The sequence below is a fragment of the Artemia franciscana genome, chromosome 8 (assembly GCF_032884065.1).
Source record: "Artemia franciscana chromosome 8, ASM3288406v1, whole genome shotgun sequence".
In the NCBI taxonomy this organism is placed as follows: Eukaryota; Metazoa; Arthropoda; class Branchiopoda; order Anostraca; family Artemiidae; genus Artemia; species Artemia franciscana.
This window is the reverse complement of record NC_088870.1, coordinates 18543563-18566320: the sequence shown is the minus strand read 5'-3', so window position 1 is coordinate 18566320 and position 22758 is coordinate 18543563. Positions and strand designations below refer to the sequence as shown.

The window sequence follows — 22758 nt, the reverse complement described above, 5'->3', positions numbered from 1 at the left end:
TTTTGAACGAACAAAATTACTACTTCGGAGTTTATGCAGCATATTTTTGAAAAACTATTTCAAATAAACCAGCTCGTGATAATTCCCTACATTTGTAGAGTTCCGAAAAACTGGGGCCAAAACAATGCGATATAAGGCCATAATATAAAACATAATATAAAACATAATATAAAACATCTCCGTCCTTGGTTTTCGCTCCTTACATTCCTGATTAAGTACCCCAATATTAAGGTTATGTCTAGTCTTACGGCCATAACCTATGCTCCCAATTTATTTTACTCGTAAAATTGAGAATTGTAAAATGGGTGAAGATAAGAAAATAGACCTGGAAAATTTATTAAGCTGGTTTAAGATGAAACCCAGCCAATAGATGTAAATAATTTCATGCAATAATGAGCGGACATATTGGAAATGAAATATTGCTTTTTAATTAGAATCAGACAAAAAATGGTAACACTTTCAGCTCTGCATAACTTCCCTTTGTAAATACAAATTGGCCTGAACAATTTAATATTGTCAGCGAAATTGCCTAACTCATATTTTCAAACCGATACCGTATCACACAAAACAGTTTGTAGCAACACGCAACACGTACACAATTTTTACATAGCATTTTCAGTACCTAACTCAGAGAGAAAATGAATTACCTTACACCCATCAATTTGGGATGAGACCCGACCAGTAAAGTATCCAAACTGATTTGATGAACTTTCACTAGTTGGCGATAAAGGCGATCCCTGACTTTGCACAGACTTGACTGACTGTGGTGATTTCTTTCCATCATCTCGTAGGCCTACAAATAGGGAAAAATCGATTTTTATTGTGAATATGAGAAAAGGACCAACGTCTATCGACAAAGGGAAGCGTGTTTGCAAATTCAATATATGTTGACGCGGTACGAATCCCGCTAATGGGCAATTCAGATTCATTACTCTTTATCATAGACAATACCTGGGTTTATTTTCAGAGGGAAGTCGGCTTATTTCTACAGTATAAATACGCAGAAGTCTATATACAGAAACTTTATGTTCAAGATCTAGGTTAGATACTTACATTAAATTTTTAGATTTAGAAAGGGAAGGGTTTCTAGCTCCATAAACCAACATCTAGCCAGACATTGCTTACAAGGAATTCTGCAAGGCAGAATACATAGGGCTTAAAATTAGCCCAAAATAATCCTATAGCTGCAATATCATTCCTCCGTTTTATTTTGTTTTTTAGAGGACTGTTTTGAAAAAAATATCCTCCTCCACAATAAAGTCCTGCAAATATGCCAGGTTGGATCTATTGGCACAGACAATTAAAGAATCGGAGTGCAATCTACAAAGAATGAGGAGGAGGGATGGCATACCACCAACAATTGCAAAAAAGAAGAAGAAAAAACTTGAAACCAAGAAAAGAAATATATTACCAAATACAGGAGATGAAAAGGAACATTTTCCGATTCTCTTATTACTAACAAAGGATCACCTAAATCGGTACCGGAAATCCCTTCTTCATCCGGAAGGATTACTAATTTAGACGACTTAGTCTTCTTATTGACCTGGTCAAAAGGAGGTTTTCATCCAGCTAAATTCTAGCGCTAGCTACAGCCCTCATCAAAGTTCAATTAATTTGAACCTTTTTATAATTTTACTACAGCCAGCCAACTGGAGAACTTCTTATCAGTTCTTAGCTGCAAAAAAAAAAAACCTGTAAAGAAATTGACAATTGGGAAATTCATGGTGAACATTTTATGTCGAACCAACAAGAAATGACCAATCAGATACTTCTTATAATTATCTATTATAAACCGATAAAATCTGATTGATAGCTAAGCATTAGCTAGATCTTAGTGCCAGCTAAATATAATCGGGGAAAGTTTTGGTACAATGGACAATAACAATTAGGAACAGCTTTGGTAAATAGAACTAATCCTATTCTCCCCTTTGAAAAATACTTAGGCATTACTACGATTAAAGTTTTCCCTCTGATCCTTCTTCCAAATACTGATACTTGACATTAAAGTTGATCTACATTAAAACGATTTATTAAACACTTCGAATACGATGGCAGCTTGAATGAAATAAATCAAAGTGACAAGTGCGGGGTGGAGCTAGAGATCTCTTATTGTGGTGTATGGTGGGAATGCAGCTCTCTAATTAAGCTCTAAACTTCTTGGAAAGCTTTTATTATACGTGGAGGACAAAGAAGATGCAAGATTGCCAAATACATAAAAAACTGCACAAATAAAAGTAAAGTGCATTTTTAATCAAACATATTAATTAAAAATTTACTTATAATTAAAAATTATTCCACAAAAAATTAGAAATGAATTCTTTGTCAAACAAAAACGAATAACGAACCAAAGCTTAAAATTTGAGACGAAACAAACTTAGAATCATTGACAGTTCAATAGTCTTTTACTTCTGGTTTACAATTAACAAATTTATCCAGTGTACAGGCTCATACCCTGAAGAAGGATGCTTTCAATTTACAAAACCTTTCTTACGCATACACGCATAGGCCACCTAGGATAATTTTTAATAGTTGTTTGTATAATTTTCTGTTTTTAGTAAAAATTAGATACAGTTAGGAAAATCACAAAATGTCTTAACATTAATTTTCAAACCTATTCTAGCTCCCTGAACTTACAAAACCCCCGAAATTCATTCATTTTACTCGCACTTTCCTCTAGGATGCTTGAATCATCAGCATAGTGTAAGTCCAGGAAAGTTTTCCTTCCCCATTTGAGTCAGTCTTCTCTCATTACCTTTCCTGTGCTCCTTAAGGCCAAGTCCATCAAAATGATCCATACAAAAGGAGACAGAACTCCTGATTTAACTCCAGCTGCTTAACTCCTGATTTAATACCAAACCAGCTACTAACCTCATTTCCTACCTTAACTGCAGCAGTGTTATTCTCGTACATAACAACAATCACTTTAATGTATTTGTCTGGTACACCATAAACAAGGATAAGATTTTCTCTAAAACTCTTCTATTAGCTGAATCGAACGTTGCGTTTGAAAATACGAAAAGGGTGCATTTTTCCTAAGTCAAGGGGGGGGGCTTCCACCACTACAAGAGTTGGCCATACAAATAAAACTTCAGTCAGGGAGTTGTTTAAGCTAAAGGTTCCTTAAGGTTTCGACAAGTTTTTGTCGTAAACTTTTGATGTTATGAAATAAATATGCCTGTCCAAATGCGAGCGGCGGATGAAGATTCACGAAAAAACGCTTAGGAACAAACTAGCTGATCTTCAAGAAAGAGGTGAGATTTGATCCCTTTAGTTTTGGATAGAATGTAATTTTCAATTATTATTTTTTTTATAGTTGACAATTTTGTGAAGACTTAAGTACGGATAATGATAAATAAAAAAAAGAACTTACCTGCAATGGTCTTTATTTTAGTCCTAGGACTTGGAGGAGTTTGCAAAACATTTCCCAAGTTCTCATAAGGACTCCGAACATTTTTCTCCGGAGAAACAGAGAGTATATTTTGTAATTCATCTTCTGATGAGGTCATTCTTCGAACTGCTGACGGGTCTAAAGTGGGACTTCGGCTACTAGGAGATCCCCGTGATAAAGACCCGTTTGTTATGATTCTAGAACGAAAAACAGAAGTATACCGCCAAGATCTAACATCTGATTAGATATTATAAAGTGATAAATTATGAATTTCTTTTGAAAGGACGAGAGGAAGAGGAAGAAAGAAAGGGATAGAAAGGGGAAAACAGAGGGAAGTGGACGAGGAAGGAAAAATAAAGGAAAGGAAAATTGAGAAAAAGAGAGAGGGGAGAGATTCTGACACAATAATGATTATTCGAAAACATTCGTTAATGGTCGGATTGCTACGGCTGTTGGCAAAGCACCCATTCCACGAAAATTATCTGAACATAGTAATTTATAATCTAGCACTTTCATTTTCACCTCCTCTCCAGCAATAAGAAAAAAGAAATCTAATTGCTAGAATGAACATACAGAAATTTGTCTCGAGTTTCAATCTTGGTTACCAGTGATTCTAGATCCACAGAAGGTAAAAAAAAAAAACAAAAACAAACACACAATCCAACAGAAATTAGGTTTGAGTAATTCTAGATTGTACATTCCAGATTGTACAGTTTTGCAAAGATACATTTTGAGGCTTAGCCTAAATTTAGCCCCTGCCTAATACCTCCGTAAATGTAAAATAAAAGTACAAAAATAAGTACGCCATAGTGGAATCCCCCTTAATCCTGGGGCAGGTCTATATTGAATATTAGGTAAGTAAAAACATCGGCTACAGAACAGATTCATTCCTTTTTTAAAGACCTGAAAGCTGAATCACGTCTCTAAGACGCTTTTTGGAAAAAAAAAAATTGCTAGGGAAGACATCTTCGTGGGTACTTACCTTTCCTGTAACGGTCGGTATACACAGGGAAAATTAGAATGTTGCAGTTGTCAAAACTTCACATAGGACCATTATACGTAGGTTTTAATTTCTGTCTCATTAAACTTTCACACGAGATACATGCAACTTTGTCAAATCACTAAGGAGTCCGAGGCAGGGGCGCAATGTGTCCGCATTTGTTAGCACACTGGAGGATTATGTCCGCATATTCTTTATATCCCCCTCCAAACCCAAGCTACGTCTCTGGTCCGAGGGCATGTTTTAACTGGTATCTTAAAAAATTTGCACATAAAAATTCAATTTTTTCCCTGAAAATGAATAAATGACATTCTTTTTCTATTTGGCAGCTTTCTTTCAAAACATTTTTTCTGGTTTTCATTTACTAAGGATGCTGGAGGGGGGTGTATATAAGAGATGGGGGGCTTGAGGTATACAAGAGATGCAAACCTTCAGTTAAGAGCTTCCGACTATGGAGATTAAAGCACAAACTTTTCTTATGCTTCTCTTCAATCTAGAAATATCACCAAAAAAAGTAATTTTTGGTGCCAAAATGTACTTTACGATGGAATTGAAAACGTATATATAATAGGCACATACAGAGGGACGATCAGTGGCAGTTTTGGCTTCTCTTATGCCCGGGGCAAAATTTTGATTCATTCTCCCCCCCCCCCCCTGTTTCCCAAACATTCCAGGCCAAGTTTTAACGAAAGTTTCATTCATTATCAAAATTTTGCCAACTGTACCCTCTATTTTATTGAAATAAAAATAAATGTTAAATAAATGCCGTTCGATCATTTATTTAAAATTATGCGCCTAGAGCAAGTGCTCTGTCTCCCCCCTAAAACTGCCTCTGGGGCGATAGCTTTTAAATGAATCATTAAATATTCCTCTGCGGTCTCACAGTAATCTGCTCGCCCAGGCAGGAAAATCAATTAAAAATAAATAATGAGATACTTGTTAACAAATCGACAACGCAATTTCCCTCGTTTTTTTTTTAATGGGGACTCAAGAACTCCAGTTGAAAGTTCTAGGCCATGAACAGTCGATTGGATATGTTAGAATAGGTATTGTCCGGCAAGTTGAAACTCTTTGGGCAAAAATTGAGGTTTTGCGGTAGAAAATGGTAAGAAACGCGGCTTTGTTTTGACAAGATCTCTTTAGCTACTTAAAAGGGTATTAATTTGCTAATTATTGATCAACAACTTTGGTAATCACTGCAGTATTCATGTCATCATTATCTAACGATTTATAAATAAGTATTCACGTCAGGCTGAAAAGCTCAATCCAAGACCATGGAAAATCGACTGGTTATTTTAGGAATCCCATTCTTCCGCAATTTAACCCTGTTTGGGCAGAAACTAAAGTTTTAAGATACAAAACGCCAGAAAATGTGATTTTTTTTGTGTGGGAAAGTCTCTTCTGTACTTAACAAGAGCTAGGAGCTCATATGGCACTTGTGACGAGGCAAGAAGAGCTAAAAGCCAAGGGCTCATATGGTATGAGCTCTAACAGAATTCTAAGAATCAATAGATTGATTTAAAAGGAAAATCAGAGGCTTAATGCCGGTCAGGATTTAAAATAAGAGCTCTGAGTCACGATGTCCTTCTAAATATCAAAATTCATTAAGATCCGATCACCACTCATAAGTTATAAATACCTCATTTTTTTCTAATTTTTCCTCTCCCTTAAGCCCCCCCCCCAAGATGGTCGAATCTGGGAAAACGACTTTACCAAGTCAATATGTGCAGCTCCCCGACACACCTACCAATTTTCATCGTCCTAGCACACCCAGAAGCACCAAACTCGCCAAATCACTGAACCCCTCCCCCAACTCCCCCAAAGAGAGCAAATCCAGTACGGTTACGTTAATCACGTATCAAGGACATTCGCTTATTCTATCCACCAAGCTTCATCCCGATTTCTCCACTCCAAGCGTTTTCCAAGATTTCCCCCTCCAACTCCCCCCAATGTCAATAGATGTGGTCGGGATTTGAAATAAGAGCTCTGAAAAATAAATTCCTTCTAAATATCAAATTTCATTACCATCCGGTGACCCGTTCTTAAGTTCAAAATACCTCAATTCTTCTAATTTTTCGGAATTAACACACACACACACACCCAGCTCCTCCAAAGAGAACGGATCCGTTCCAATTATGTCAATCACGTATCTAGAACTTGTGCTTATTCTTCCCATCAAGTTTCATCCCGATCTCTCCACTCAAAGCGTTTTCGAAGATTTCTGTTTCCCTCCTCCAACCCCTATGTCCCCGGATCCAATTCGAGTCGAAAATGGAGCATCTGAAAAATAAGATGCTTCTATATATATCAAGTTTCATTAAGATCCGATCACCTATTCGTGAGATAAAAATACCCCAATTTTCACGTTTTCCAAGAATTCCGGTTTCCTCCTCCAACTCCCCCCAATGTCACAGGATCTGGTCGGAATTTAAAATTAGAACTTTAAAGCACAAGATCCTTCTAAATATCAAAGTTCATTAAGATCTGGTCAACCTTTCGTAAGTTACAAATACCTCATTTTTCCGAATTGCCCCCAACCCCAACTCCACCAAAGAGAGCAGATCCGGTCCGGTTATGTCAGTCAAGTATCTTAGACAGGTTTTTATGGCACTTGGTATTAACCAAGTGACATATAGCACTCGCCAATTCTGTCGGTCCCGGTTTTGCTACTTTAGGCACTTCCAGGTAAGCTAGAACGATGAAATTTGGCAAGCGTATCAGGGACCGGACCAGATTAAATTAGAAATGGTCGTTTTCCCGATTTGACCATCTGGGGGGAGTGGGGGCCCGGTTAATTCGCAAAAAATAGAAAAAATGAAGTATTTTTAACTTATCAGCGGGTGATTGGATCTTAATGAAACTTGATGTTTGGAATGATATTGTGTCTCAGAGCTCTTATTTTAAATGCCGACTGGATCTGATGACATTGGGGGGAGTTGGAGGGGGAAAACCTAAAGTCCCGGTTTTGCCACTTTAGGCACTTCCAGGTACGATAGGACGATGAAATTTGGCAAGCGTATCAGGGACTGGACCAGATTAAATTAGAAATAGTCGTTTTCCCGATTTGACCATCTGGGGGGGGGGAGTAGGGGCCGGTTAATTCGGAAAAAATAGAAAAAAATGAAGTATTTTTAACTTATGAGCGGGTGATTGGATCTTAATGAAATTTGATGTTTGGAATGATATTGTGTCTCAGAGCTCTTATTTTAAATCCCGACTGGGTCTGATGACATTGGGGGGAGTTGGAGGGGGGAAACCTAAAATCTTGGAAAACACTTAGAGTAAAGGGATCGGGATGAAACTTGATGGGAAAAATAAGCGCAAGTCCCAGATACATGATTGACATAATCGGAACTGATTTGCTCTCTTTGGGGTAGTTGGGGGGGGGGGGAGTAATTCTTAAAAATTAGAAAAAAGAGATATTTTCAACTTACGAACGGGTGATCGGATCTCAATGAAATTTGATGTTCAGAAGGATATCGTGTCTTAGAGCTCTTATTTTAAATCCCGACCGGATCTGCTGATGGGGGCGGGGAGTTGGGAGGGGGAAACCTAAAACTTGGAAAACACTTAGAGTGGAGGGATCGGGATGAAACATGGTGGGAAAAATAAACACAAGTCCTAGATATATGATTGACATAAACGGAACGGATCCACTCTCTTTTGGGTAGTTGGGGGGGGGGGTATTTCTGAAAAAATAAAAAAAAATGAGGTATTTTTAACTTACGAACGGGTGATCGGATCTCAATGAAATTTGATATTTAGAAGGATATCGTGGTTCAGAGCTCTTATTTTAAACCCAACCGGATCTGGTGACATTGGGGGAGAGTTGGGAGGGGGAAACCTAAAACTCGGAAAACACTTAGAGTGGAGGGATCGGGATGAAACTTGGTGGAAAAAAAAACACGAGTCCTAGATACATTATTGACATAACCAGAACGGATCCGCTCTCTTTGGGGTAGTTGGGGGGGGGGGGGGTTAATTCAAAAAAATTAGAAAAAATGAGGTATTTTTAACTTACGAACGGGTGATTGGCTCTCCATGAAATTTGATTTTTAGAAGGATATCGTGTCTCAAAGCTCTTATTTTAAATCCTGACCGGATCTGGTGACAATGGGGGAAGTTTGGGGTGGGGAAACCTAAAATGATGGAAAACGCTTAGATTGGAGGGATTGGGATGAAACTTGGTTGGAAAAATAAGCAGAAGTCTTGCATACGTGATTTACATAATTGGAACAGATCCGCTCAATTTCGGGGGGGGGGGGGTAATTCTGAAAAATAAGAAAAAATGACGTATTTTTAACTTACGAAGGAGTGATCGGATCTTCATGAAACTTCATATTTAGAAGGACCTCGTAACTCAGATATCTTATTTAAATCTCAACCGGATCAAGTGTAATTGGGGGGGACAGTTGGGGGGACCGGAAATCTTAGAAAATGCTTAAAGCGGTGAGATCAGGATGAAACTGGATGGGAAGAATAGAAACCTGTCTAAGATACGTGACTGACATAACTGGACCGGATCTGCTTTCTTTGGTGGAATTGGGGGGGGGGGTAATTTTGAAAATTGAGGTATTTGTAATTTACGAAAGGGTGACCAGATCTTAATGAAATTTGACATTTAGAAGGATCTTGTGCTTTAAAGTTCTAATTTCAAATTCCGACCAGATCCTTTGACATTCGGGGGAGTTGGAGGGGGAAACCGGAATTCTTGGAAAACATGAAAATTGGGGTATTTATATCTTACGAATAGATGATCGGATCGTAATGAAATTTGATTTTTAGAAGGAATTCATGTCTCAGAGCTCTTATTTCAAATCCCGACCAGATCTTTTGACATTGGGGGGAGTTGGAGGGGGAAATCTTGGAAAAACACTTGGAGTGGAGGAATCGGGATGAAGCTTAGTGGATAGAATAAACAAATGTCCTTGATACGTGATTGACAGAATCGTACTGGATTCGCTCTCTTTGGGGGAGTTGGGGGAGAGGTTCAGTGATTTGGCGAGTTCGGTGCTTCTGGACGTGCTAGGGCGATGAAAATTGGTAGGCGTGTCAGGGAGCTGCACAATTTGACTTGATAAAGTCGTTTTCCCAGATTCGACCATCTGGGGGGCAAAAGGGAGAGGAAAAATTAGAAAAAATTAGGTATTTATAACTTACGAGTGGGTGATCAGATCTTAATGAATTTTGATATTTAGAAGGACTTTGTGACTCAGAGCTCTTATTTTAAATCTTGACCGGCATTAAGCCTCTTATTTTCCTTTTTAAATCAATCTATTGATTCATAGAATTTTGTTAGAGCTCATACCATATGATCTCTTGGCTCTTAGCTCTTCTCGCCTCGTCACAAGTGCCATATCAGCTCTTAGCTCTTGTTCTTCCCATCTAGTTTCATCCTGATCTCTCCGCTTTAAGTATTTTCTAAGATTGAATGACGCTGGATTCAGTTGAGATTTAAAATAAGAGATCTGAGTTACGAGGTCCTTCTAAATATGAAGTTTCATGAAGATCCGATCACTCCTTCGTAAGTTAAAAATACGTCATTTTTTCTAATTTTTCAGAATTACCCCCCCCCCCCCTAATAGAGCGGATCCGTTCCAATTACGCCAATCACGTATCTAGGACTTCTGCTCATTTTTCCCACCAAGTTTCATCCCGATCCCTCCAATCTAAGCGTTTTCCATGATTTTAGCCCCCCCAAACTCCCCCCAATGTCACCAGATCTGGTCGGGATTTAAAATAAGAGCTTTGAGACACGATATCCTTCTAAATGTCAGATTCCATTGAGATCCGATCACCCGTTCGTAAGTTAAAAATACCTCATTTTTTCTTATTTTTTCAGAATTAGCCCCCCCCCCCAATTACCCCGAAGAGAGCGGATCCATTCTGGTTATGTCAACCATGTATCTAGGACTTGTGCTTATTTTTCCCACCAAGTTTCATCCCGATCCCTCCACTCTAAGTGTTTTCCAAGATTTTAGGTTTCCCCCTCCCAACCCCAACCCCAATGTCAACAGATCCAGTAGGGATTTAAAATAACAGCTCTGAGACACGATATCCTTCCAAACATCAAATTTCATTAAGATCTGATCAACCGTTCGTAAGTTAAAAATACTTCATTTTTTCTTTTTTTTTCCGAATTAACCGCTACAGCTTCGGTTCAAATGAGCATTCTCCCAACGTTTCTAGGCGTTTATCCCCCTCCCCGAAAATAACCCGTGGAAAATACCCCCCGCGGAAAATGCGAGGTCTTGAGATGGAGGCAACCTCTTTTATATACGTAATAATTTTTGCTCGTTTTAAGGTTTGCTCCTTACTTTCAACTAAAAAACTTGTTTTTTTTTTTATTTAATTATTCACAGATATTATTTAATATTCGGAAACATATGGAACAAGTTTTTTAAAGAAAAGTAAAGAGTCTCATTAGAGCAAAAATGAGCAGAAATAAAGTCAAATAATCTTCAAAGTAAAAACTATGGAGTCTAATAGTAAAAAAAAGAAACAAAATTAATTAAAAAAAAAAAATTCACAAAACACGTTTGTCAAAGAATAGTAAAGAGCCTCGTTAAGCCAAAAATGAGTAGAAATAAATTCAAATAATTTTCCAAGCGTAGAACTACCACAAATCACCATCAATAAATAAATTATACCCTAAACGAACAGGAATTACAATAAATAACCGTTTCAAACTCAAAACAAGCGAAAATTAGCATGGGTAGGGCTGACAACCCCCAAACCTCCTCAAGACCAAATCATAACTTGCACTTTACTGAAAACAAAATAGGCTATATTTTAAATGTTTTCATTTTTTGACTTTAACAAATAAAGAAGCATTAGGACTATAAGGAATAAATACCAGAATATGTATATCAAACTGACAATATACGGTTATTTGTTTGTTTGTTGTTTTTTTTTTTTTGTTGTTTTTTTTAGTGCAAATTATGTTCTGGTCTTGAGAAGACATGAGGGTTGTCAGACATACTGCTTTTAATTTTTGCTTGTTTTGAGTTTGACTAAGTTATCTATTGTAATTTTTTGAAAGTTTTGGGTGATTTGTGGTAGTAAACAACAAAGAGAGATAAAACTCCACAAAAAAAAAACCTCAAACGAGACTACGGCCAGTAGAGAAAGAAGACTAAAACAACGTGGATATTTCGCCTGTATCCAAACTAGGCGTCCTCACCACAAGATAAAAAGAAAAAAACACTAAACTAAAAACAAATAAAACCACCACCAATAATAATAAATACAATACTGATCCACGTAGGGAAACGAAGCTATTAGTTACTTCAATGAGAACATCAAAGCAACTGAGGAAAAATTATGAAAATTGAAACTTAGTTTATTCTGTTGGGAAATAATCCTCTTGTAAGCAAATATTGAAGCAACTCTTTTTGGTCTAGTAGGTCATCTTATGTGACCGGAGAAACTCAATCTAGAGATTTCTGAGATGCAGCTTACCAAAGTGGTCTGATGTCGTTACAGTTAAAATCATACACTCAACTTGAAGTTTTCCGACGCTAAAATGGTTTATGATAAAGCTAGAACCTCCTATCGACGGCTATTTTTTAAGAAGGATTAAATCTCTCATACCACACCGGAAGCTGTTCAAGAGATTGACTCGTGCTGTCCACAGGGTGTGACATATGTCATAGACCATACCAGAAACATGACGTATGTATCTAATTTGCAGCATAGAAGAAACTGATGTTGCAGTTGAAAAATTCATTGAGGAAAAGAAAATCCAGTCCCTTTCCTACATTGACTTTGTAAATGAACTATATAAATTGCATGGTATTTGCAACCAAAAGACAAAAGCAAATTATGGGAGAATGCAAAAGGAATTTACAACCCGTAATCAATTTTATTAATCCTTACAGTGACTCAAACTCAGGTACAATGAATGATCTTGTTGAGTACGCTAGAAACGTTTATCTTAGAAATTCCAGCATATCCAGCTTAATGAAACATGCCTAATTTTAACTTAACCTTACAGAAGATATTCGTTTAGCATTAATGCATCAATAGTGTAGGATAACAGAGTCTGAAGAAAAATGCTACGTAATGTCTGTCTAGCCTTTAATAAGTTTAGATACTTGGTAATCGGTCCACTCTTCGAACTCATTATTGGCCGGGACAAATAATGTCTTTGTCCATTATTGGCCGGGACAAATAATGTCTTTTTCAAGACTTTCAGTGAGATTTTTACTAGACTATAAGGTTAGCTCTCCTGTCAACGATTTAAGACGTCTAAAAAATTGCTGGATGAAATGCCGTATCAAGGGGGTAGGGGGATTGCATCTTCCCAAAAATATTTGTCCAATTCGTAAAAATGCATACAAACAAGTTTTTGACGCGTTTAAAAAAGATTATGTGCACCCCCTCCCCCCAAGAATTAAATCCTGGATATGACCCTGGCTGGATATCTCCTTTCAATGTATATTCGGTTCAATCGGTGTATATGTCAGCATTTTCCAACTATAAACATAGATTAAAACTACTTAAAAGGCTCTATAGCTTCAAAGACTCAAAATTCGTTTTAGCACTTAATCTGTTTTTATTTAGAATGGTCGGTCATATTTAGTAGTCTCATAATTGGAGCTTGCATTACAATCCAATTACATCTACAAGCATCGAATAAAAAAAAAAACATCAAACAAACATTTCTACAAGCACAAATAACATGACAGACAGTTTGAAGTTACGACCCATAAAGGAATTTACGAGAAAGGCGTTATCGGGTTACACCTTGAGCAGCGATAAATGAAATCTGGATCACATATCGGAAATTCATTTGTGCGAGTCCTCTCGTAATTTAAGACCTGACGATGGCTTGAATGAATTCCAATTAGGGTAACAATAGATAAACTTGCATTAAACAAGAACGCAAACTTTCACTAAACAGGAGCGCAAAGTTTTACCAGCTTTTAATTGACTAACTCTGTTTCTGCATCGTATTTCAAGCAGTACACAAGTATCTGCCAGTATTTCATTTCCGCTAAATGATGCCAAATAGGCACAAGTGATTTTTTGAAAAATAAAGACCACCTGAACCAACATCACCTGCACGTCAGTGTTCTAAAGAATCTCGTATTACATCTTGGAACGCCACACGTGCCACACAGTTCTACCATGCTTGGCCCAGTCCCCAAAATGTTTGGTACAGCTCTGCCACGTTTTTGGCTGCCTCTGTCATATCGACTATGAGCAGTGTCTGACAGGTCAACTCGAACGATAACACCAGGGATATATGTTTGAATCTATTTCGAGTAGGAAAAGAGTTTTGTGATTTAAAAAACCAAAAAGACGATTTACATGCCAAATATGAAACAGTTTACAAAAAAAAAGAATCCTGAGGAAATTTCACCCCTAAAGTTAATGCGTCGAGCATTTCTGTTTTCTGCTTTCCTTCTTCCTTTAGTCAATGAAGTGATTCATTGTTACAGCAATAGCTGCAAACTAGTAAAGAGCGAGCCACGGCTCATGGTGATCGAAAGTGTAAAATCATGTTTAAAAAAAACTGCACAGTAAGAAAAAATTGCGCAGGTGACTCAGGGATTGAAACCGTTATCTCGATTTAACCATAACATAAAATGCATTGCGAAAACAAATTTATAGAAATTTCGAAAGATCCTGAAACCCCTCGAATTTAGTGTCGGATCGAAAACAAAAGTTCACCATTGAATTCACCATAGGTCGAAAGCCCTATGCAAATAATTTACAGACCCCTACCCACGAACAACAAGGCAGGATAATTTGTTGAATGTGAAACACTGATGTGTCTCTTTTTTCCAAGGGATGATCGTATCGAACCAATTGCCGTAGGATTTTAGGAGAGGGCTCATTTGAAAAAAAAAATAACCCTTACTATATGTAAGCACTGGGCAAAGTTTGTAACTTATAGCCCCTCCCACGGGGACTGTGGGGGAGTAAGTCGTCCCCAAAGACATAGTTATAAGGTTTTTCGACTACGCAGAATAAAATGGCTATCTCAGAATTTTGATCCGGTGACTTTGGGAAAATAATTAGCGTGAGAGGGGGCCTAGGTGCCCTCCAATTTTTTGCTCACTGAAAAAGAGCACTAGAGCTTTTTATTTCCTTTAGGATGAGCCCTCTCGCAAGATTCTAGGACCACTGGGTCGATACGATCACCCCTGGGGAACAAACAAAAACAAAAAAACACGCGTCCGTGCTCTGTCTTTTGGCATAAAATACAAAATTCCATATTTTTGTAGCTTCTACAATAGGATTCTCTGTTACGCTGAATCTGATGGTGTGATTTTCGTTAAGATTCTATGACTTTTAGGGGGTGTTTTCCCCTATTTTCTAAAATAAGTCAAATTTTCGCAGGCTCGTAACTTTTGATGGGTAAGTCTAAACTTAATGAAACTTATATATTTAAAATCAGCATTAAAATGCGATTCTTTTGATGTAAATACTGTTATAAAAATTCCGTTTTTTAGAGTTGGATTCACCAAGTAGCGTGTATGTTAAATAGTTACTTTTCTTCACTACCACTTCAACAGCACCTACTTCAATAGCAACCGCTCTTACCCCCCCCCCCTCCCCCAATAAATACTGTAGCTACACCCCTGTTAATACTTATCGATATTATCTATGGTATTAATAATGTAACCGCAAAATCAGTTTTGGTACCAAATCCTCCGTAACACATAGGAGTTTTTAGTTTTGATCCGCCAGTAACTGAGCCTCTTGTTCACAATGAAAGTCTGTCATTGTTAGACAGAGGTATTGTAGATGCACTGTTTTGATCAGTGCAGTACATCATTACATTTTCCTAGAGGGACAGAAAAATGTATCATGCTTCTTTTGGTTCAGTGACATTGTTCATGTGTAATTGTTTTTAACGACGATCACAGTGTGCTTAGTGCTTTCAAAAAAAAGAAGTATAATATAGTAAATTCACGGCTGACTAACGTTACCAGCAACAAAAAAAACTGTATCTACTTTACCTGTTTTGCTGCAAAGTATGTCCAGGAGATGGGGGCGGTTTATCCATAAACTTCTTATCTATAGGACTACTCGGCAATGAAGCACAATCACACTGACCACTAGCACCCGTAACTGCATCACAATCAAATGAAAACCCTTTCATCTTGTTATTTTCAGTTGAATTCATGGTATTCTGATACTCAGCACACATTCGCAAGATATCCTCCAGTCTTGAGAATTCTTCTTTTACTAGTTCTTCTTCCCTCACTCGGTCTTCATGAGCCTAAGAAATTAGTTTTGCGTTAATCTCTTTCATCACAAAGAAGCTATTTCACTGTTGAAAGATAGCGATAGCACATTCCCGACAAATCTGAGACAAATTAATCCTACCACAAAACTAATAGCTTGTCAAGTCACGTCTGATCTATATACAATCAGGTGCATAGGATACAATTAATTATGCATTTAGAAATTAATTATTTATTTGACCTTTCACTCCTTTTTATAATATCTTGCTTTATTCATGAGGAATTGGAAAAAAAATGCGTTCATATACATTTCTCTTTTTTTAGGCGTATCTAGTATAATTTGCGGGATTTTAGATATGCAAAATAGATAGTTAAATCATAAAAATATGAAGACAGGTGGAATCTCCTCCTCATTGGTCCCGGTAATGCTTTTGTTCGGTGTAATATATTCCTCTTTTGCTATTTCACACACTTCAGACTATCGGACTATGAGCCAAGCGAAAGGGTATATCCTCATATCAAAACTTCTATAGGTGAATGAAAACAATGCTTTAAAGTTTTTCCCAAGAGCAGTTTTGAAGAAAGTTTTGAGCAGTAAACAAAGGTAAAAACTACAGTGTGTAGCTAAATAGCAAGCTTCATAATAGTATTGAATAAAAAAAATACTGTCAAACGAAATTTAACAGAGGCATTGAAACTCTAAACCAGTGGTTCCCAACCAATTTTGGGCCATGCCCCACCTAGGCATTTGTAAAATCCTGATGCCCCCTCGTGATATTTAAATTTTGTCACCCAAAATTTTACGTATATCAACCTGAAAGAAGCTCAAAAGGCCATTAACTTGGTATTTTTTCCGAGTCATCCTCTATGTGTATTTTATGCGAATGAAAAGTTTAATTAAGGTTCTAGAGCAGTGGTTCTCAACCTTCTTTCCCCCATGGACCCCTTTTCCCTTCTTTTTATCTTGATAGACCCCTTCATAGCTATTGGACATAAGAACAATTTTTTATTCTTTACTAATATAAATTTTAAGGTTTTAATTATCAAACAAATAGCATACGATTTATAAAATGATTTATAAAATTTATATAATATGCGATTTAAAAATTATACGATTCATAAAATTTATAAAATAAAAAGCTTTATTTTTAAATGAAAACTAATTTAATACATATATAATATTCTAATATAATCATAATTATTATTATTATTATTACTATTATTGTGATAATAACTATAATATTACAAGTTTCTACAAGTTTCTTCGATTGGCAAGCAGCTAAAGCTCATGGAGAGTAGAGCTCCTCAGGCTGTTTAATTCACTCCAACATTATTTATGTAAACTGGATAAAAAAAAGCAGTTGAAATTAAGTGTGTGATTAAAAAAAAGGAAAAGGCATGTTTATTCAATGAGATCCCTGTTGTTGATGCTTCTCGACAAGTTTCTTTATATTTGGTTCTATCGATGTTAATGATAGTCGAAGATCACCTAATGATAGTCGAATGATAGATCGAAATAAATTGCTAATGAAAGTCGTGCTAGCATCAAGACCACATTCAGGGGAGAGGTTAGGGAATTTAACCCTTACTTTATATTAAACTTTATATTTGGTTCTATCGATGTTAATGATAGTCGAAGATCACCCCTTTTCACAATGTCAAGTCTATTGTGAGCTTTTGATAAAATTTGAGAAACACAACTAAATCCCAGCAAGATAAGATGTAGGAAAAGCAATAACGTAGAACTGCGCTTTATCCCAGAGCAAAGGGTACTTTGTAGCAACATCATTTGTTTTCTATATATTGTACTTTCCATCTTTGAATTTTGCACGCATTATTTTATAACTTTGTAATTTGATGAGGGGCTCTTGCAAAGATAATTCCATTTCGGCAACATTAACTTCGAAAGGAATTGAAACCCAAATTGGTATATCCATTCCGAGTAGGTCACTAAACCAATTCAAAATAATGTAAATTACAGTAGAAATCGAATTCTTAAAAATAAAGAGCGTTCTGAGTTGGTTTTGTTCATGGACTCCCAAAATATCATTATGGACCCCCAATTTGTTGTGCTTTGCCTTTGGACCCTCGGAAATACTACATGGACCCCCAAGGTCCATGTGGACCCCGATTGAGTACCACTGTTCTAGAGTATTGTCAGCCGAAGGGTGCACGTAATGCGAATTACCCACGAAAATGCCTCCATGCCTCACTGGTGGGGCGTGCACCCCACGTTGGGAATCGAGACTCCAAACATACAGCAATTATTATATGTATGAGGGGATAGGGGGGCTGCCGCTCTCTCAACTCACCAGAATTCACGCTACAATCTTAGTACTTAACTGACAGTTTTATGGAGCGCAAAGTAGGGCGAGTAGGTACTTACAAGTTTTTCACTTTACAAAAAAAACACCCCCATTTTCAAGACATTATCAAAAAATAAAAGAACTTCTTATTATATTATTTTTGTATCAAAGCATTTGCTAAAGCCTAAAGTCTTTCTTCACTTAAGCTTCGGTGGATAAAAGTCATTCAGATTGTGAAGCGTGGCTTTCCTCATGATCACATCACTTTGGGAAAGTTTCCCTCCTCTTTCTAAAGTTATGCACATTTATGTACACTGATAACCGTTAATGGGTACCAATTTTAAAGATTTGGAATCAGCATAAAACTCGATTTTTTTAAATAAATATTGTTTCTTTTTATTATTATAAAGAATTTATGTTACTATTGTCAGGTGTTGCTCTTTATTTCCAGTTCGTGGCCACAACAGTTTATAACCGCGGACTATTTCATATAATACATAAAATTAGTGTTTTCAAGTCCTTGAAAAATCTTAAGACTTATAGTTTTTCCAGCAATCTATATTTTTCACAGAATCTGCCTGTTTTGTGGTTGTTATGAATTTGGCCAAATAAATTGCTAATGAAAGTCGTGCTAGCAGTCAAGACCACATTCAGGGGAGAGGTTAGGGAATTTAACCCCCCTTGAAATGTTCGCCCAGTGCATAAAAAACGTTAAAAAAATGCATAAAACACATTTTTTACGCGTTTTAAATGTTTTTTGTACCCCCTCCCCCCGACAAATACGGCGCTACTACATCCTAGATAAAACGTAACGAAGGTTGGGCTCTAAACCCTAGTGAAACAAGCACAAAAACTTACCCAGCTCCATTCTTGGTGAGCAAGAGAAAAAATTATAAATCATTAACATTTTAGTATAAACAAAATTAAAGGTTAGTGATGAACGAAAATCAGAGTGAACGAATGAATTGTCATTCATTTAAAATTTACTGCTAATTACATAAAAAGGTGATGCCTAAATTTCCAATTAAGAATGAAAAAAGAAATCAAAGATCTGAAACAAAAACGACTTTGCACTAAGAAACATATTTTTTTTCACATTTTTGACATTTTTTTTTTCACATTTTCTTTTTTTGAACGTACGGGTTCAAAACGGGTTCTTGACAACGGGTTGGCGGATACATTTGAAGTTTGCAGGTATTGTTGGGGAGAGGAAGGGAATGAGTCGGTCTAGGAAACGATAAATGAAAGCCTAAACGACACCAAATTGAAGTAACTAAACTAATCGATAAGAGATACTAATATACATGAATAAGTGAATCCTAAAACGAACAGCAATTGGAATAAATAATAGAGTAAAACCTAAAATTAGCAGAAATTGCCATAAACAGGAGTAGGTCTCCCACCCCTTAGGGAATAGCCGAAGGGACCCCCACTTTCAGAAATTACGGAAGTCAGGTGGCGCGTACCGAGCGTGGCAGAAACTGTACCAAACATGGCGGAAACCATTCCAAGTGTGTTGTAGCTGAGCGACACATGTGGCGTTCTGAGATGTACACCACGTGGCAGGAAGCGGGTGCCCCCTCGGCCATAGCATCATTTGCGCCTTGAAAAGAACAACATATTTTCAAATATTTTTTCTTCTATTATTATCATGGGCAGCACAATAGAATAGAACGAAGTGGTTTCAGCGTAATATTTTTTTTTTTGTGTGTGTTTCGGCCACGGAACTTCATAAGAAAGGGTCGTAAAAGGGGTGGTAGAAACTTCGGAGGGATCTCATTTAATTGGAAATTTGAAGTTTCTATGCCATTTAAGAGTTGAAAGTGATTGAATCCCCCTGTGTTCTCTTTTACTACCCCACTTAACCCTCAAAGACATCCAAATTTGAGAGTCATTTGTTCAGAACAGTCGGAAAGTTCAATAAATGGTGGCCGGCATTTACCACCCCTCCCCATAAAATTATCCCCCCAACGGGGGATGTAAAAATAAAAAATGATGGAGTAAAATAGAAAAAAAAATACTAATACTACTACTACTACTAATAACTCACTGCAGCACCAAGCCGCCTGAGGCCAACACAGCTACGCACGCTCCTCCTCCAACCTAATCTATTTAAAGCCTCCCTCTTTACACCCTCCCAGGAAGTTCCCATTTCCTTTAAATCTTTATTTATGACATCCTCCCAACCCAGACAAGGACGACCTGCTTTCCGTGTAGCCCCAGACGGTTGGCCAAAAAGGACAATCTTCGGTAATCTGTCATCCTTCATCCGTAGAACGTGGCCTAGCCATCTCAACCTTTCTTTCATTATAGCCCCAGAAAGCGTGATTGAACCACACTTTGCGTACAACCTACTGTTTGAAATACGGTCAGTCAGCCGGGTACCCAGAACAATCCGTAGGCAATTTCTCTGGAAAACATCTAGTAAATTTTCATCTGCTTTTCGGAGTGGTTTGTAGACTTATCTTTCTATTCTTCCAAACTTTTTTTTTAACTGTGAAAAAACATTCTGAGCCTTACCTATTCTACTTTTAACATCTTCACTGCTCCCACCATCTTTACTAATAATACTACCAAGGTAACTAAAGCTCCCAACCTGATCAATCTTTTCGTTACCTAATGTCACCTGTTCATCTTCACTTATTCCTAGCCTTAGTGACTTAGTCTTCTTAATATTAATTTTCAAGCCTATTTTAGCACCCTGAACTCGTAAAACCTCTAAAAATTCATTCATTTTGCTGGTTCAAAATAGTCCAAATACCATTTAACAAGGCTTTTGGGGTTGAAACAAATCCCCAAAGTCTCGGGGCAAGGGTTGTAAGTTATGCCCCGGAGGCACTTAAAGTTTTTATGGAAGGAATGGTTGTTCAACTTTAGAGGAGGTTCCTTTGGTTGAGTTGTGTTGTGACAACTCACAATCGACAATTAGAAGTTGTGGTTCCCTGTTAAGAGTGAAAAGTAATGGAAGGCAACTAGCTCCCCCCTGACTACCCCTTTTTTCACCAAATGCATCTGATTTAAATTTTGAGATAGCAATTTTATTCAAAAATAGTCCAAACATACATATAACAATGCCTCTAGGGTTGACACAGCCCCCCAGTGCCCTGGGGATAGGGTTGTAAGTTGTGCTCTGGGATCATACAATGTTTTTATGCAATGGGTGGTCGTATAAACTTCAGATGGGGCTGGTTTGATTTGAAATTGGAAGTTATAGTGCCCTTTTAAGAGTCAAAGGTGATTTGAGAGCAGCCAGCCCCCTCACCCAATTCCCATTTCCCCAAACACATCCAATCAGAATTTGGAGATAGCAATTTTGTGCACCGTGGTTGAAGGGGCCGGAAATTATTTCGTTGAGGAAGACACCCCCCCACACATTCACAACTCTCGGGGTTGGGTTTGTAAGATATGCCCAGGGGACATATAAGGTTTTATAGAAAGGATGGTCGTATATGCTTTGGAGTGGACTCTTTGAATTGGTAATCAGAATTTCTAGTGCCATTTTTAGACGTCCAACTGATCAGAGGGTAGTTACTCCCACCCCCCTCCACACACGTCGTGTATTTCCAAAATGGATCCAATAAAAATTTTGAGACAGTCATTTTATTCAAAATAGTCCGAAGATTTTATGACAAGGCTTTTTGGGGCTGATACAAACTACCTGAGCCGGGGGCGAGGGTTGTAAGTTATGCCCCAGGGTCATTTAAGATTTTTATGGAAGGGATGGTTGTTTAACTTTAGAGGGTGCTCATTTGGTGGGAAATTGGAAGTTCTAGTTCCTTTTAAGAGTCAAAAGTGACGGAGGGCAACTTAGACCCCCCCCCTCCGACAACCTCTTTCCACCATACGTATCTGATTGAAATTGTGAGATAGCGATTTTGTTCAAAATAGTCCAAAGAATATATAACAATGCATCTAGGGTTGACACAAACCTCCAGCACTCTGGGGGATACGGTTATAAGTATTGCCCTGGGGGTATATAAGGTTTTTATGGAATGGATGGTCGTATAAGCTTCAGATGGAGCTCATTCCAACCAGCCTCCTCCCCCCATGCCTATCATTTCCCCAGACATCTCCAACCGATATGTAATTCGGAGGGGGCCCATTGGGTTGATAATCAGAAGTTCTACTGCCCTTTTTAAGAGTAAAAGAGATCAGAGTGTAGCCACCCACCCCCCAATCGCTGTGTTTTTCCCGAAATGCATCAGATATAAATTTCGACGCTCCTTTTATTCAAAATAGTCCAAAGATCACATAACAAGGCTCTTGGGGTTGATATAAACCACTTGAGACTGGGGTGAGGGTTGTAAGTTATGTCCGTGAAGCATTTAAGGTTCTTATGGAAGGGATGGTTATATAAACTTAAGAGGTGGCTCATTTGGTTGAAATTGGAAGTTCTAGTTCCTTTTTAAGAGCCAAAAGTGATGGAGGTCAACTAGCCCCCCTCCCAACTACCCCTATTCTCATCAAACGCAAATATCGCAATAACAGCTTATTGCGTAGGTCAACCCCCCCCCCCACAGTTACGCAATTTGCTCACCATGCTTAAAAAATAAATGTTGCTTTAAGATTAAATCAAGAGGCACTGTGTGTACGCTGGTTGCAAATAAGACATCTCTTTAGCCTAATGTCCCAAAAAAAGACTGAGGGTGTTAAGTTCAAACTTTCGGAGCTACTTTTACTACTACTTCTGCTCTTAAAATTTAACTAAATCAAAAGTGTGTAAGTATATCTAAGCTGTCAAAGAGCATAGATGGAATTTTTGGGGAATGGTATTAAGTTTTATTTTTAAGGTCAACTAGAGGAAGAATGAAACTAAATTAAACAATAATATTTAATGTCTACATTTTCAAAAGGGTGTGGGTT

At 37.5% G+C, this 22758-nt stretch overlaps 1 protein-coding gene across 1 annotated transcript in view; it reads right to left on the bottom strand.

Moving 5' to 3' along the window:
- Nucleotides 1-22758, bottom strand: part of LOC136030088 (pleckstrin homology-like domain family B member 2) — a 116703-nt gene that overhangs the window by 71282 nt on the left and 22663 nt on the right. The window contains exons 3-5 of the mRNA XM_065708753.1: nucleotides 15362-15624; nucleotides 3371-3585; nucleotides 648-793 (exon numbers count right to left, since the gene is read on the bottom strand). Of these exons, the coding sequence (XP_065564825.1) occupies nucleotides 648-793; nucleotides 3371-3585; nucleotides 15362-15624 (624 nt within the window). The remainder of the gene's footprint in view (nucleotides 1-647; nucleotides 794-3370; nucleotides 3586-15361; nucleotides 15625-22758) is intronic.